Raw genomic sequence first — 16144 nt, 5'->3', positions numbered from 1 at the left:
AAAACAACCTTTAAAGTGAAACCAATTTAGAAAGAAGTAACATTAATACTCCTAATGACTATATGAATGTTTGCTTTAAAGGAAAAAATCTAATAAGCTTATTCAGATAATGGCTTTTAAACTCTTTTAATAATCCATTCAATGCAGAACCTCCTCAGTACATGCAACAACAAGGATCTGGAGTTGGGGACAGCTGTTGGGAGTATGACAGGGAGTGTGTGTGAGTGTAGTGTAGCCTCAAGTCTTAGAATACTAATGGCACTATAGACCTGGAATGAGGAGGCTGCAGAGGGAATATTTAAGTTCAGTGGTTCATACTCTCTGACACAGGTTTGAGAGTGAGAAGTGACATTTTGGCTAGCTATTTGCCAGCCCAAAGGTTGAGTAAAGGTAAGTAAAGGATGTCATAAGTTCTAGTACTATTTTCTTGCGAGAGTCTTATTTTAATATAGTACCAGGAAATATTGCTATTGAATGGAAAGATGGCTATACAAAAAGGATCTATATAATATTATTTTGTGGTTTTAATGTCTAATATCTAATGAAGAGTAGAAATGGCATGGTGTATAGATTATGCTCTCACAGGGAAGCTTGAGAACAGAACAGCAATGGAGAAAGATATATTTCCCTCCCATTCAGCCCATTGAACTAGCATCCTTGATGATTTTCTCATTTAGTTGCTCATTCGTTTATTTGGAATACTGTTTTGCGTGTACTCTATGTCACAGGTACTGTCACAGGCCTTGGTGATGAGCTATGAATGAAGCAGCGGCGCTAATGAAAAGTGGAGTTTTGTACCTCTACTTAGTTTGTCACTCTTTGCAGCTAATCTGAACCAATTCCCATTAGCAGAAGGTCAATGAGCCTGAGAAAGGGTTGCAGGTCAAACTGGACATCCTCTTTTCTCAAGCCCAGAATCCCAATATAAGCAACAAGACAGAATAAGAGAAATGTGAGTGGCTTTCCTCTACTTTACCCAGACACTGGCCATGTCCTCCTTCAAATAGTCACTTCCATCATTTCTGGACAAACTGTTCCTTTCCTGCTCAGAAACAGCAATGCAGCTCATAAAGTAATAGGCAATACAGCCAAAACTGTTGGTGAACTCCAAGCAACTTTGAAGGAATCTCCCTGAACAGATTTAACAGACTCACTTACCTCCCCCCCCAACTCATCCTCTTGCTGTTCCCCAGGGACCACAAAATGACTAAGCCACCTTTTCTGGATAGCTCTGAGAGGTATTCCATAGCTCAGGGTACTCACAATGGACAGGAAAGTAGCCTTCTCAGGCCCAGGACATTGGACTCAAAAGGTATGGTAGGAATTAGTCACTGGAGAACTGGAGATGACAGGAAGTCTAAATTGAATACGAAATGGCTGGGGAAGTGTAGGATAAAAACATTTCTTTATTGTAGACACCAAAACCAAGGTGTAGACACATTTCCATGTTGACCTTAATGAAATGGGCCTTACAATGCCATGATGAGCTGAGTGCAGGGGGAGATGAGGGGTTATTAACCTGGAATGCCTGAACATGATCTCTCAGAGACAGGAAGAGCCCCTGGCCAACAGAGCCATGAACAACTGTCTGCTCCCTCATTTGTTACAACAAATGTGAGTCATTCCAATAAAACTGGTTAATGGTAGTGGGAAATCTAAAGTGTAACCTGTGAGGCAAAAAGAGCCAGCTGTTCCAGCTTCCAGGACTCAATGGGAACTTTCTATGTCAAGTTAAGTTCCCAGCTGTCCCACAGCTTATGAAGCAGCAATGAACCCGGCTGCCCTAGCCCCCCAGACACAAACTTCAGCCAACAGTAGAGCCTTCCAGATTTTATTGGCTTCTGAAATACACTAGAAGTTGAGGTCAGACTCCTCGGTATGATTTGGGAGCTTAAAAAGGACCAGGTGAATCCAGGGAGGAGAATAAAGGAGATGAGCAGCCACAAGAGTCAAGGCCTAAGTGGAGCTTTAAACAGAAAGGTGTTACAACTTCCCCCAAATCTAACCTCAGCTACATCCAAGGGCCCCACACACCCGTGTCCTTGGGATCACAGCGGAGGTCCTGTGGAGGGAAGTATGCAGGCACTGAGTGTTGCTGGTAGTACTGCAGGCGAGAAAGGAGCTTCTTCACGATGTGGGGATTTTCTCTGGACAGGTCGTGTCTTTCTTCTGGGTCCCGATCAATATCAAAAAGCCAGAGGGTCTTGTTTGGTGGATCCAATGAAGCTATCTCAAAATTATTAGATTGAGATGGCGGGGGGAACCAGTAACCACAGCCTGGTTAAAACAAAAACAAAAAACAAAGAAAACCCCAGAGATGTTTATTGTGGAAGACAAGCATTAGAGCAGGTTCTAATTTCAGGGAGTGTCTAGGGACAAGGCTGTGCAGGCTCGCGGATGTAGACACGTAAAAAGGATGTGATTCTTGGTGCCATCTCTAGACTTGTCCCAGACTCTGGCTTCCAGTGCTTTAAAAAGACATGTCTTAGGGCTGGGAAGGTGGCTCAGTGGGAGAGTTACATGCTTGAGGCCCTGCATTCGATTTCTCAGCACCACATAAACAGAAAAAGCCGGAAGTGGCACTGTGGCTCAAGTGGTAGAGTGCTAGTTTTGAGTTGAAGAGCTGAGGAACAGCGCCCAGGCCTGGAGTTCAGGCTCCACGACCACCACCAACAACAACAAAAGACATGTCTTACTGGTTTTCAACCAGGGACATCTAGAATGTGTGTGTACATATTGTGCCCAAGGGAATATTATCAATTGTCACAAGGAACGGGGTGACCATATGCTAATATTTAGTAGGCATAGTGGTGTAAAATGTCTTGCATCACTTCAAATGATGAAAAATTGTTATGCTGTAAATGCCAAGAATACTCCATACAAAGCAATGCTAAATTATATGCAGCCTTGATCATCATACCTGCTATTGACAAAAGTTTTGAAAAGATGTCCTTTTGCAGGGCCAGACTTGAAATTAATATGAGGAAGTAAACCAAAAAAAAAGCATACCAGCTCTGCTCTCACTACACCTCCTTTACAATTTACAAGATTAGCAGATAAAGAAGGGGATTTCTGATACAAAGTCCTAAACCCAAACCCATCAGAGAAAGATCAAGACTTGCAAAATCACTGTTATTACCCAGCTCAAAAATATAAAAACTACAGATAAGAATAGTCATTTTTAGTCTCTAAATTCCCATTTCTTAATGGGAACAGTAAATGTTTCTCCTCCATTTCTCCTTATTTAACCGTGGTTTACAAAAATAAATCCTTGCTAAAGCTTTAAGGAGAGGAAGAGGGAGAGACAGGAGGTGGGAGAGAAACGGAGAGAAGAGAGAGAGACAGAGAGAGAGAGAGAGAGAGATCTGAGACAATATAATCAGGGAAGTAGCCTCCTTCTCCAGTTGAAAGTTTATCACCCAGGCATTCTTGGTTAGCTAGATTTGCTGTACTTGACAGCAATACATAACTTGAAACCAGCATTTTCTCATGAAGCATTTGAGTGACATTTCTTCTTTTCACTTTACTATAGTAGTTAATTTGCCCCTCCCAATTATTTTGGGATCAGGACCACTGGTGAAATAATTTCTCATTACCTCCTTAATCAAACGCCCTAGAAATATATTTTTCCAAAGGCAGTCATTTTGGTAGAGCCTTTCCTTGATGTTCTGGTGGGAAAGCCTACCTGGGCCATGACAATAATGGAACAGGCTGCCTTAAGGGTAGGCTAAGAAATCCCTGACTAGAGTTGTCTTCTATTGACACACATCTGGTCATAAATCATAAAATGCTTGCAGGGCTAGTTACCACTTCAGATGTCTGAGCAATATGATAGGAGGGTGAAGCTTAAGAGCCTTGTGGAACCAGGTACGAGGCAGGAATGGTTAGAAAAAGAAGGTTAAGGTCTTCCCTTTCCATTTAAAAAGTGGTCAAGAGGATAAAGTTCCAAGAGTGCAGACTAGAGATAGCACCCAGAGGACTCAGCCCTTCCCTATCCACTGCAGGAAGTGATGCTGGCTAAGCTAAGTCTTCTACCTGGGGAGCCTGTGAGGAGTTTCCAGTTTCTGTGTCTAATTGCAGCATGGACAGATGAGTTAAAGGCTGAATACTCCAGAAGAGAAGAGTTGTCCTTGGCTGGAGCCAGGCTGTTGCCAGGACCTGGGAAGAAAAAGTTTGCAAGAGTTAGATTGCTATTATTGGACTATGTCATTATAAATCAGCATTTTATATCATTCTTGCAGAACAGTAGCTTCTATTCAACATTGGCATGCAAATGTGTGCTGCCACAGAAATGAATCTTTTATTAAATATAAGCAGAAAGCTATAGTTACATGAAATGTCAGTCATAAACCACCACAAATATAAAGGAAATCCCAAAGAGATTAGAATACGAATTCATCCCTAAAATTGCTGTGTTCTGCCAATGTACAAATGGCTATACGCAGAACAGTGTTCTGTTACAGCAGTGACAATCGTTGTGGTTTCTGTGAGGGTAGGTGATTTTTTTTCCTTCTTAAATGTATAAATTAAATGTGTTCTGTGTCTAGTTATAACTATGTAAAAGTATAAAAATTATAAAATGCGCATTTTATTTTATTTTTTGAGGTATTGGGGATTGAAATCAGTCCCTTAGCACTTTTTAAAAATGTATTGTAAAGATGCTGTACAGAGGGGTTACAGTTACATGAGTAAGGGAATGCGTACATACCTTGTCAAGCATTGTTACCCCTTCCCTTGTTGTTCTCCCACTATCCTTTCCCTCCCCAACCTTCCCCCCCTGCCCCACCCAAAGTTGTAAAGTTGAATTCCAATATACTGTCTTGTGGGTATCATCTTTGCAATAGGTCATCCTGTGTCCTTGTTTCAGCGTTTTGTTAGTCCCCTTCCCCTCCCCATATTAGACAAATGTATATACAAGATTCAGGGTATCAAAATCAAGTACAGCGACAGCAGGGAATATACCATAGGGGGAAGAACATACAAAGGAAACAAAAAAAATCACATAGTACATTTAAAATAACAACAAAAACAAGGAAAGGCCTCTTGTGTCCCTATCTTGGGGTTCATATGTACATAGCTTTTGAGCCTTTTCTGCTCATCTGATAAAATTATCCTAGACGTATACTAGTTATTGCAAATGAGGGAAATCATGGGACCTATATTTCTTTGGGTCTGGCTTACTTCACTTAATATAATTTTTTCCAAGTCTTTCCATTCCCTAAAAAATGGGGTGGTGTCATTCTTTCTGATGGAAGCATAGAATTCATATATATATATATATATATATATATATATATATATATATATATCAGATATATATCACATTTTCTTGATTCATTCATCTACTGAGGGGCATCTGGGTTGGTTCCATATCTTAGCTATGGTGAATAACACTGAGATAAACATAGTTGTGCTGGTAGCTTTAGTATGGCCCTCTTTGTGATCATTTGGGTAAATGCCCAGAAGTGGGATTGCTGGATCATAGGGGAGCACTATGTGGAGTCTTTTGAGGAACCTCCATACTGTTTTCCAGAGTGGTTGAACAAGTTTACACTCCCAACCAACCAGGCAGTAGGGTTCCCTTTTGGCCACATCCCCTCCAGCATCTGCTGTTATTAGATTTCTTGATTATAGCCATTCTAACTGCGGTGAGATGGAATCTCAATCTTGTTTTGATTTGCATTTCTTTTATGGCCAGACAAGTTAAACATTTCTTTATATGTCTATTGGCCATTCTTATTTCTTCTTCAGAGAAGTCTCTCTTTAAGTCTTTAGCCTGGTTGTTAATGGGGCAGTTGTTTCTTTGAGGATATTTTTGGAGGATTTAATTTTTTTGAGTTCCAGGTATATTTTAGATATGAGACCCTTGACCATTGTATAGCTACTGGGCTTTCTTATTAGCTATGTCCTTTGCTATGCAGAAGCACTGCAGTTTCATGCAATCCCATTTGTCCAGCATTTCTTTGATTTGTCGTGGTTCTAGGTCTTTATTAAGAAAAATTCAGCCTGTGCCAAGGAGCCCTAGGGTTTCTTCTATTCCTTCCTGTAATGTTTTCATGGTGTCTGCTTTGACTCTGAGGTCTTTGATCCATTTGGAGTTGATTCTGGTACCGGGTGATATGTAAGGATTTAGCTTTAGTTTTCTACAGGTGTTTAACCAATTTTGCCAGCACCATTTACTGAAGAGGCTGTCTTTCCTCCATTCTATTTTTTTGGCTCCCTTATCAAAGATTAGGTGGGTATAGGTCTGTGGATTCATTTCTGGGTCTTCAGTTCTATTCCATTGGTCCTGAGGTCTGTTCTTGTGGCAGTACCACATTGTTTTAATTACTATGGCTTTGTCGTAGAGTTTGAAGTTTGGTATTGCTATTCCTCCAGCACTGTTCTTTCTGCTAAGGATTGTTTTTGCTATCTGGGGTCTTTTATTGTTCCATATGAATTTTGGGCTTGCTTCTTCTATTTCATTGAAGAATGAGGTTGGGATATTGATGGGTAGCACATTGAATTTGTAGATAGCCTTGGGAACTATTGCCATTTTCACGATGTTAATCCTCCAAATCAGGAGTGTGGGAGGTTTTTCTATTTCCTTAGTTTTGCTTCGATTTCTTCTTTCAAGTTTCGAAAGTTTTCATCTTAGAGGTTCTTCACTTTAGTTAACTCCTAGGTATTTTATTTTTTGTGGGGCTATTACAAAAGGAGTTGCTTTCCTGATTTCAGCTGCACTCTTCTCACTATCGGCATACAGGAAAGCCATTGATTTTTGATATTCCCTGCTACTTTGCCAAAATTTTGGACCAGCTCGAGTAACTTGGGAGTGGAATCCATAGGGGTGCTTTAAATACAACATCATGTCATCTGCAAAAAGGGAGAGTTTTACTTCATCTTTCCCTATTTGGATCCCCTTTATGTTTGCTCTAGCTAGGCATTCTAATACTAAATTGAAGAGGAGTAGAGAGAGTGGACATCCTTGTCTTGTTCCTGAGTTTAGAGGAAATGGCTTTAGCTTTTTGCCATTAAGTATAATGCTAGGCCTCAGCACTTTTGAGGCAGGTACTCTACCACTCAGACTGCGCCTCCAGTCCCTAAAATGTTTATTTTAATGTTCTATCTCAAGCTGTAGAGTTTAAACATGCTATGAAAAAGTGCATATGCTTATTTTTAAACTACACTTAGGAAATCTAAGGGTAAGTGAACACTTAGTTGACTGTTGAGACAGAATAACTGTGGGTATAAGGATAAATTTTAAATTGCTCATGTGTACTGGGGTTTGAACTCAGAGCCTTATGCTTTCTAAGTATGTGTTCTTCCATTTGTGCCAAATCTTCAGCCAAAAGAATAAATTCTACATATAATTTATTGATTGGAAACATGGATTATATTAATTTATCAGTTTGAGGTTTTAATACTAATGGTCATTAAATTGTTAGGGGAATATTTACTAATACCTACCCGCTCAGTATGGTACCCATCAAGAGGCAAGGGCCAGAAACATTGACACAAAAATCTTGTTGATAAACTCATTTGGAGAGATTTGGATTGATAATTGATAATTACTAGCAATGGATGATAACTGACTCTTGACTTGGAAAAACTTACTGCTTCTACCAACAGCTAAAGGTCTCCATCAGAGTTCACAGTGCAGATGAGACATACACTGGCTCCAACTTTAGATCCATGTTCCTTCTTTGGGAACCTCCCTTCGTTGCCTGCCTTAGGAATACATTTGACACAGTAGAGCTCTCCTCTATATGAATGCAAATATGGAAGCTCCTCTACCTCATGCTTCCCTGTGCATATTTAAAAGCCTCAATTTCTACTTAATAATGTTTATTCTGTTTTAAGTTAAATTTTCTCTGTTAACTTTTCAAAGGTAGTCTTGGCAGTCATCAGAGAATACTTAAAAGGATTGCTGAAATATCAACCCAATAACAAATGGCCACAGTGTCTGGTACCTCTGTATAGGCACAGACTCTTGCGCCGTGGCAAACCTAAGCCAAGACGTTCCTTTTATAGGAGACTGAGAAGCTGGGCATAGAAGTATGTACCTGTAGTCCCAGCTGCTGGGAAGGCTAAGGCAGGTGATTTGATTTGCTTGAGCCTCAGAAGTTCAAGACCACCTTGAGAAACAGACTGTCTCAGAAAAAGATGCTGAGGTGCCCATGTGTTTGCCAAAGCAGGATTTCAGTGCTTGCTCCATGCAGAAAGCACAGTTGGGGTGAAAAAGAGACTGGTCATCAGTCTTGGAAAGCAATCCTGAGGAGACATGTGGAGACCAATCTAATAAACATCAGCAGTTTCAGCCTTAAATATCACACACCAAGAGGAAAACCTTTGACCTCTTGCTTCTTTGCTTGTGGATATTTTGGCTCCAACAAGGTAAGTAGGGATGTCTATCATAGGAAGCAAGCTCTTAAAACACAGATGGTGGTAAAACTGTGAACCCTTGTATCTTACTCCTTACAAGTTTGTATAAAGGCCATGCTTTCATACCAAAGAATGTGAAATAAAACAAACATGTTTTGTGAACATCAGCCAAAGAAGGAAGCAGCTATCTCAGCCTTACTTATGTTTATGTATATATCTTTTCCTTAAAACAAACAGGATCATAAAACACCCAAACAATAAATAAGTTTAAGACTAAACAATGAAAGATACTATTATCTCAACTTCAATTTTTTTTAATTTAAGAATTTTAGAAAATAACAGGGAATAATATAACTTAACACCTTGTAAGACATCATCTACAATAAACAGGGGTTCTATTTTTCCATATTTACATTGATTTTAACAAAATAAATTGGACAACAAAGTCTCCTTTTTTCCCTCCTGATTCAGTCCTTGTATCTACTCACCAGCGGCTGCCACTGTCATGTCGTGCACCCTCAGCTATTTGAAAATGCAGGAGCATGTGTATGTGAAAAGGAGTATATGTAGTACTGCTTTATACTTTTAGAAGGGACGTATGTGTGTTGTGTTCTGCAACACATGTGCGTATTCTGCAACTTGCCTTGTCATTGGCTGTTGTATTTAGAACTTTGTTATTATGTATGCATATATATTCCTCTTAACTATTCAGTAATACTATATACTAATTGACCCTCCTATTGGTACTGTCTCCATTTATTCAGATCCTATACCTAATATTTTCAGACTTAAAAACTGGTATCTAGAGTTTTTAGACAGAAGCTTAATATTTTAAAAATATTCAAACAACAAGAACCATCTTTTTGTCTGTCATTCCAGGGGATGCTTTAAAACTACTTAAAATATCAGCCATGAAAAAAATGCACATATCACAAGTATTCACCTTGATAAACAGTGATTGTTTCCTATAAACAAAAGCCCAATCAAGAAGCAGAAAATTGCTAGGACTTCAGGACCCTGAGCATGGCCCAAAGGTATTCCCTTTTCTCTCAAAGTATCTGCTATCCCAATTTTGAACAGCAGAGATACTTTTGATCTTTGTGTAGTATTTATTCTGACTGGCTCCTTTTGAACACACAGTGCTTATGGGACTCATCTACATTGTTGGGACTGGCCTATTTCTAGAACTTCATTTTCATCCCTGGATAGTACTCTGTTGATAAAAATTACACCCTCTCCCTTACATTTATATTTAAAATCTGCCTGGAATTGAGTTTTGTCCATAAAGTGATTTATTTTATAATAGGGCTTTAATTGACCAAACACAATTGATTGTAAAGACTGTCCCTTTATCCCTCTCATCTGTGGTGATACCTGTGCCAAATGCCTATTTCCCCAGTAAGTCAGTCTTACGATCACTACTGTCCCATAGAACTTTCTGTGACATGGAAATGTTCAGCAGCTGGCTGCCTGATGTTGACAATAGCTAACATGGCCCTTGAGCATCTGAAGTGTGGCTAGTATAGCTGAGGCACTAAAGTTTTGATTCAATTTTCATTTGGTTTTAATTTTCATGTGCACCTGGTGGCTACTAACATTTGGTGGCACACTTCGGGAGTTCGCATCTCATCACCATGGGCTTTTATCTACCCTGTGCTGACAACAGTCTGTCTTGTTTACTGATCTGCTGGCATATGTTCCCTAAGTCTGCTGTTGTTTGAGATTTATCTGATCATCTTTGAAGTTTTGCATTTTTAATATAAATTTTAGGAACAGCTTATCAAATTTCACACTATATCTCTGGGACTTTAATAATCAAACTGAGGTATTGGAGTCTTAAAACATTGAGATTTATAATTAATGAGTCTTGTAGATCCAACATTTATTTCAGTTTTGAGGGTTTTTTAAATAGTTTTATGTTTTTCTGTAGTATACATCTTTAGTGGGGATATGCATAGTTGGTCTGCAAATAATATTCAAAAATATATTCCATATTCTGCATGTTCATTGCTAGCATATAAAAATGAGCTGGCTGTGTGTGTGTGTGGTATGTGTGTGTGCCCCTACTGAACTCAAGACATGGCCATTGTCTCTTAGCTTTTTCACTCAAGGCTTGTATTCCGCCATTTGAGCCATACCTCCACATCTAGGCTCGTGGTGGTTAACTGGACATAAGAATCTCATGGACTTCCCTATCTAGACTGGCTTTGAACTGTTATTTTTAGACCTCAGCCTTCTGAGTAGCCAGAATTGCAGATGTGAACCACTGGCACCCAGCTGAAATTGGCTTTTTAAAAAACATACTGACCTTGTATCCAGTAACTCTGTGACTGGCATTTGTATATTTTCTTTGGACAATGCCTATCCAGGTCCTTTCCCCTTCTTTAAGAACTTAAAAAATTATGATTGACATATATCTAAAATGTAAAATTTGATGTTTTAATAAATATATTTTGTGAAATAATTTCCTCAACCTAATAACCTATTCATTACTTCACATATTTAACTTTTGTGTGAGAATACTTAAGAACCATTCTTTTAGTAAAGTTCAAATGTACAATATAATATAATTAACTCTAATCACTATCAGATCACCAGAATGTCCACTTACTACTAAAAGTTTGTATCTTTGATTGCCTTCATTCCTTGCACCTCTTACCAGCAATTGAAAGCCACTGTTCTATTTTGTATTTTTCTGAGTTCTACATACAAGAAATCATGCAGTATTTGTAATTCTGCAACTGGCTTATTTCACTTAGAACAATATCTTCTAGGTTTTTCTATCTCTAATAAATCCTTAGTCCATTTCTGATTGAGTTGTCTCTATCATTTGGTTGTAAGAAATCTTTATACATTGTAGATACAAGTCCTTTATCAGATGCAAACAATCCCTTTCTGTGATTGTCCCTTTAATTTCTTGTTGGTGTCCTTTGACACCAACAAGGTTTTTTTTTTTTTTATGGTTGTGAACTCAGGGCCTTGTGCTTGTTAGGCATTCTACCACTTCAGCCATGACCTAACCTTTAAAAAGTTAATTTTAATAAACTTCTACTTTGTTATTGTTATTTTTGGCGAGATATCTAAGAAACCACTGGCTTATCTAAGACCACAAAGACTTACATCTAGGCTTTCTTTTAAGAATTTATAGTGTTAGCTCTTAGGTTTAGGTCTTTGATCCATTTTAAATTATTTTTATGGATGGTGGGAGACAAGAGAGAAACTTCATTCTTTTGTTTGTGGATTTCCAGGTGTCCCAACATTATTTGTTGAGGAAACTATTGTTTGATTATTTTGGATCTTTGTCAAATACTGACTATAAATGGAAGACTTATTTCTATTCTACTGACCGGTGTGCCTATTTTTACTCCAGAATGACACTATTTTGATTACTGTGCTTAGGAGCATTTGTTGTGGTTTTTGTTTGTTTGCTTGATTTGGTGATACCGGGGTTTGAACTGAGGGCCTCCTGCTTGCTAGATAGGCTCTGTAATACTGAGTCACTCTTTCACCAGAAATAATTTTTGAAATAAAAAAGTTCAGGCATGTCTGCTTCATCCAGGCATGGTGGTCCACATCTATAATTCCAGCTACTGGTTAGGTGAAGGCAAAGGACCTTGCATTTGAGTCCAGATATTTAAAATTAACAAGAACTTATTTCAAAAACAAAATGAAAGCAAAAAAAATAGAGATGTGGGCTCAAGTAGTAGAGCAATGCCCTAGCAATAGTGAGCCTTTTGGTTCTGATCCTCGGTACCAGTACTATCACTACCATTTACTTCCTTGATAATCTAGGTGTCTTATTTTCCTTTCTTTGCCTAGTTGCAATGCTTAGAATCTCTAATATATTCTGGCACAAATGGTGAGAATAGACATCCTTGTATTCCTGATTTTAGGAGGAAACCACTCACTCTTTAAACATGATGCTAGGTGTAGGTCTTGGGTAGATGCCCTCTATTAGGTTTAATAATACCCCTTCTATTCCTAAGTTTGAGTGCTTTTATTATGGAGGGGTTTTGAGTTTTGTCAAAGGCTTTTCTGAATCTATTGAGATTATGCTGTGAGCATATGTGTGTGTGTGTGTGCGTGTCCTTTATTCTGTTGACATGGCATATTAATTAATTTTCAGCTGTTAAACTGACCTTACATTCCTGGGATAAACCCCACTTGGTTATGGTATATAATCCTTTTATTTATTGCTAAATCCCATCTGTTAGTCTTTTGTTGAGAATTTTTGTGTCTATATTAATAAGAAATACTAGATTATTAAATTTGACATTTTGATGATTAAATTGAGTGTGTGAGACTGATAACTGAAATCAAAGAATGAAGCACAGATTTCTTAGATTGTTAATAAACTTTTAAAAGTTCTCTGAAGAGTTGGAATAGGTTCAGATTTAAGAAATGTTTGTTGATTAATGACAGTAGTAATAGAGCACTGTGCTCTGAAATTCTATGGCATGAAATGGTAAGTAAGGAAATATCCAAGAGAAATTTATTTATTTATATTTCATTCATTTTCTGTTAGTTATGACGCTTGAACGTCCCTGAGCAATTTTGCTCAAGACTAGCACTCTACCACGTTGAGCTATAGCACCACTTCTGGTTTTTAAGTGGTTAATTGAATATAAGAGTCTCATGGGGACTTTTCTGCCTGGACTTGCTTCAAACCATGATCCTCAGATCTCAGCCTCCTGAGTAGCTAGGATTACAGGTGTGAGCCACTGGCTCCTGGCTCCAAGAAAAATTTAAAAGGTGAAATCCAAGATGTTATATATGGGTATATAACACAATTAATATTCTAAAGTTTCAAGCTTTGTGATTGGGAGAACATTGTTGGTGTTGGTAGAATAGATACAGGCACAGGAAATAGTGGGGAGAATATAGTTCCGGTACTGAAAATATTGACCTGAGGAACTAATATGAGCTCAAAGCTGAAATACCACTACATATTGGAGGCATAGGACAAGACCCTGTATAAGAAGCTGAAGGCCTATTCTGATTTATCTACTGTAGGTAGTGACCAGTGAGCCCTGAAAATGGTTAGGTGTATGGAAGGGTGGGCAAAAGCAAAGCAGAACCCCAGAAACAGAGGGATATTAGTAAATGAAGAAGAAGAAATAAGATAAGCAGAAAATTCATTCAAAGGGTTAGAAATACTTCATCAAAAGTGTCAAATAATCCGTCCACCAGTTTGCTGGAAAAGAAAGGGTACTGGTTTTGTTAACTTTGGGGAAGAACTAGGAAGTTTCAAGGGAAACAGAAAACAGAGAGAGTTTGCATTTCCTTCTAAACTAAAAGTGATCTCAGATAATAAAATTTTCTAGCCATACTGAAATACTGTAATAATTTGGATTGGTCACATGTTCTGATTTCAAAAATGAGAAATAACACAAGCACGAATCTTTAGGGCAAATGAAGGTAAGCCTCATCCTATTACTATGTAGTAAATCTATAGAGCTTCTTATGTGAACAAAATCTGAAAGTTGAAAGTTAAGGAGTTTTCAGAATAAGGTGGAACACCCTTTCTGTGGAAAATTGTGTTCTTCACAGCTCATAGGGGCTCCACAAGAACCTTAGAGATTGTCTTGAGCATGAGGACCTGGTTTGAAGGGGGCAATCTCTATTTCAACAGAAAAGTTCAATCCTAATCCATAAGTTATATGTATTATGTCTATTTTTTTTGTTGGAACAAAGGGCCTACAGTTACAGTGTAGCTTGAAAGGTACTTTTTGTTGTTGTTGTGTTGGTTGTGAGTCTTAAACTCTGGGCCAAGAGCTGTCCTTGAGCTCCAGCTCAAGGCGAGCGCTCTACCACTTGAAGTACAGTGCCACTTCCTTGAAAGGTACTTTTTAATAGTGAGTGTTGTGTTCACTAAATTGCAAAAGGTCCAGGAGTACCTGGGGATAATTCTGATCTTTAGAAAAGGCAACTTTTCTCTCTTAACTTTATAGGATATCTTCCTGACTATGTAAATTACTATTGAATATAGTTTAATTATATTTTATAAGACATCACTTTTCTAGTAGATAATTTATACACACAGAAAAATAGTAAGATTATGAAATGAATAAGGAAATAAAAATTACCTGAAAATTTATGAATTGTTGTTAACATTTTGGTGCATAACCTCTGAAGCTTTAAAATATTATTATCTTTAAGTAATTATGTAAATTATATACAACGGGGGTTAAACAAAGGAGTTGCCAGCAGTTTATCAATACAATATATATTGATCAGTGTCATCCCTTTCAACATTCTCACCCATCCCTCCTCTACCCACCTCTTTCCCCATTCTTTTTAATTTTGTAGGATATACATTGGATTCTTGACTTCTCTTCTTAATTGGCTACCTCTTTCCCCTTGACCCTACCACTTTCAAGTACCCACTTCTGTTGTTTTATGTTTCTGAACTTTGACTTTGCCATTCTAGGGAATTACACTATATAAGTTCTTCCTTGAATCTATCATATTTCAGTTAATACATTTACATACACTTGCATATCACACAACATACTTACCTTTAAGTTTATAAGCTAAATCTAGCTTCCACATATAAGTGAAAACATGCCTTTGTTTCTCCTGGCCTGATTTAATTCACTTAGCATAATTTTTTCCAAGGTCTTTCCATTTCTTTACAAATGGTGCAATATCATTCTTTCTAACAGATACTAAAATCCTATTGTGTACATATTAACAAAATGCTTTAAAAAATAAACCTAGTAACTGACCTGCAAAGAAGAAAGGGAAGTTCAATTAAAGCAGTATATTTTAATGTCCACAGAAAATAACATACATGTATGGATTGGCAAGAAACTAATAGAGAACTTTATATCTATCCAAATATGAAAACAAACAAAAGCCAGTTTGCTTCTGAGGTGGGCAATGATGTATGGAGCAATACCCAAGAAGGGTAGTTCTTGACAATACACAGAACGGAATGCTACAGAATAAGAGTAATAGAAGTCATCAAGAAGTCGAGGACTGAGTTTCTCCTGGATACAGAAAGAAGAAAGCTGCAGCTGACAAAATAATGAAAGGCTAAATTCAGGAAGGACTGGATGTATCCTATAATGCTTTCAAGGGTGGAAGCAATAGGGAGATATATTAAAATGATAGTGCCAGCTGCTAACCCTTACCAAACATAACACAGATTACACATTATTTTATGTGCTTTGTATCTAGTTCAGTGCCCAATAATCCAGTCATGTCTTGTCCTATGGATGAGAACACTGAGGCACAGAGAAATAAAGTGTCATCTTGGCTTAATATAGCAAGGAATGATTCCATGTTTTCTTTTTTTTTTTTTTTTTGATATTATTGAGACTTTTCAAATCAGAGCCTTTCTCTTTCCAGGCAAGTACTCTACTACTCAAACCATGCCTCCATCATGCAAGAATAGTCAAAGCTACTTCAAGTTGGGGAAAATGGGCTTGTGTGGGAGTAGGTAATATGAAATTAAGGCTTATAAGAAAGGTTGTAGGCAAGTGATAGAGATTCCTGAGCATCTGTGCAGAGTGAATAGGATAGCTAGGTCTCTTCCTCGAAATGACGCCCAAGTAGAATGAGTCAGGCATTGTTGGAAAGTAGGGCTTTGGAAAATGTGTCCTTGAAGGAAATAGTGTTACAGATGTTAATGAGGATGTGGGAAAGGGCTTTGAGATAGAAGTAGAATCCAGGGGCTGGGAAGATGGCTCAGTGGTAGAGCACTTGCCTTGCATGCCTGAGGCCCTGGGTTCGATTCCTCAGCACCACATAAGCAAAATGAAAAAAAAAGCCGGAA

At 38.1% G+C, this 16144-nt stretch overlaps 1 protein-coding gene across 1 annotated transcript in view; it reads right to left on the bottom strand.

Annotated features, from left to right (window-relative positions):
* Positions 1–1815: 1815 nt before the first annotated feature.
* Positions 1816–16144, bottom strand: part of Arsb (arylsulfatase B) — a 155809-nt gene continuing 141480 nt past the window's right edge. Inside the window, exons 7-8 of the mRNA XM_013015819.1 lie at positions 4036–4158; positions 1816–2277 (exon numbers count right to left, since the gene is read on the bottom strand). Of these exons, the coding sequence (XP_012871273.1) occupies positions 2012–2277; positions 4036–4158 (389 nt within the window). The 3' untranslated portion in view covers positions 1816–2011. The remainder of the gene's footprint in view (positions 2278–4035; positions 4159–16144) is intronic.

This window comes from Dipodomys ordii, unplaced genomic scaffold (assembly GCF_000151885.1).
Source record: "Dipodomys ordii isolate 6190 unplaced genomic scaffold, Dord_2.0 Scaffold28, whole genome shotgun sequence".
In the NCBI taxonomy this organism is placed as follows: Eukaryota; Metazoa; Chordata; class Mammalia; order Rodentia; family Heteromyidae; genus Dipodomys; species Dipodomys ordii.
The sequence above is the reverse complement of the archived record's forward strand: the minus strand, read 5'-3'. Positions and strand labels throughout refer to the sequence as shown.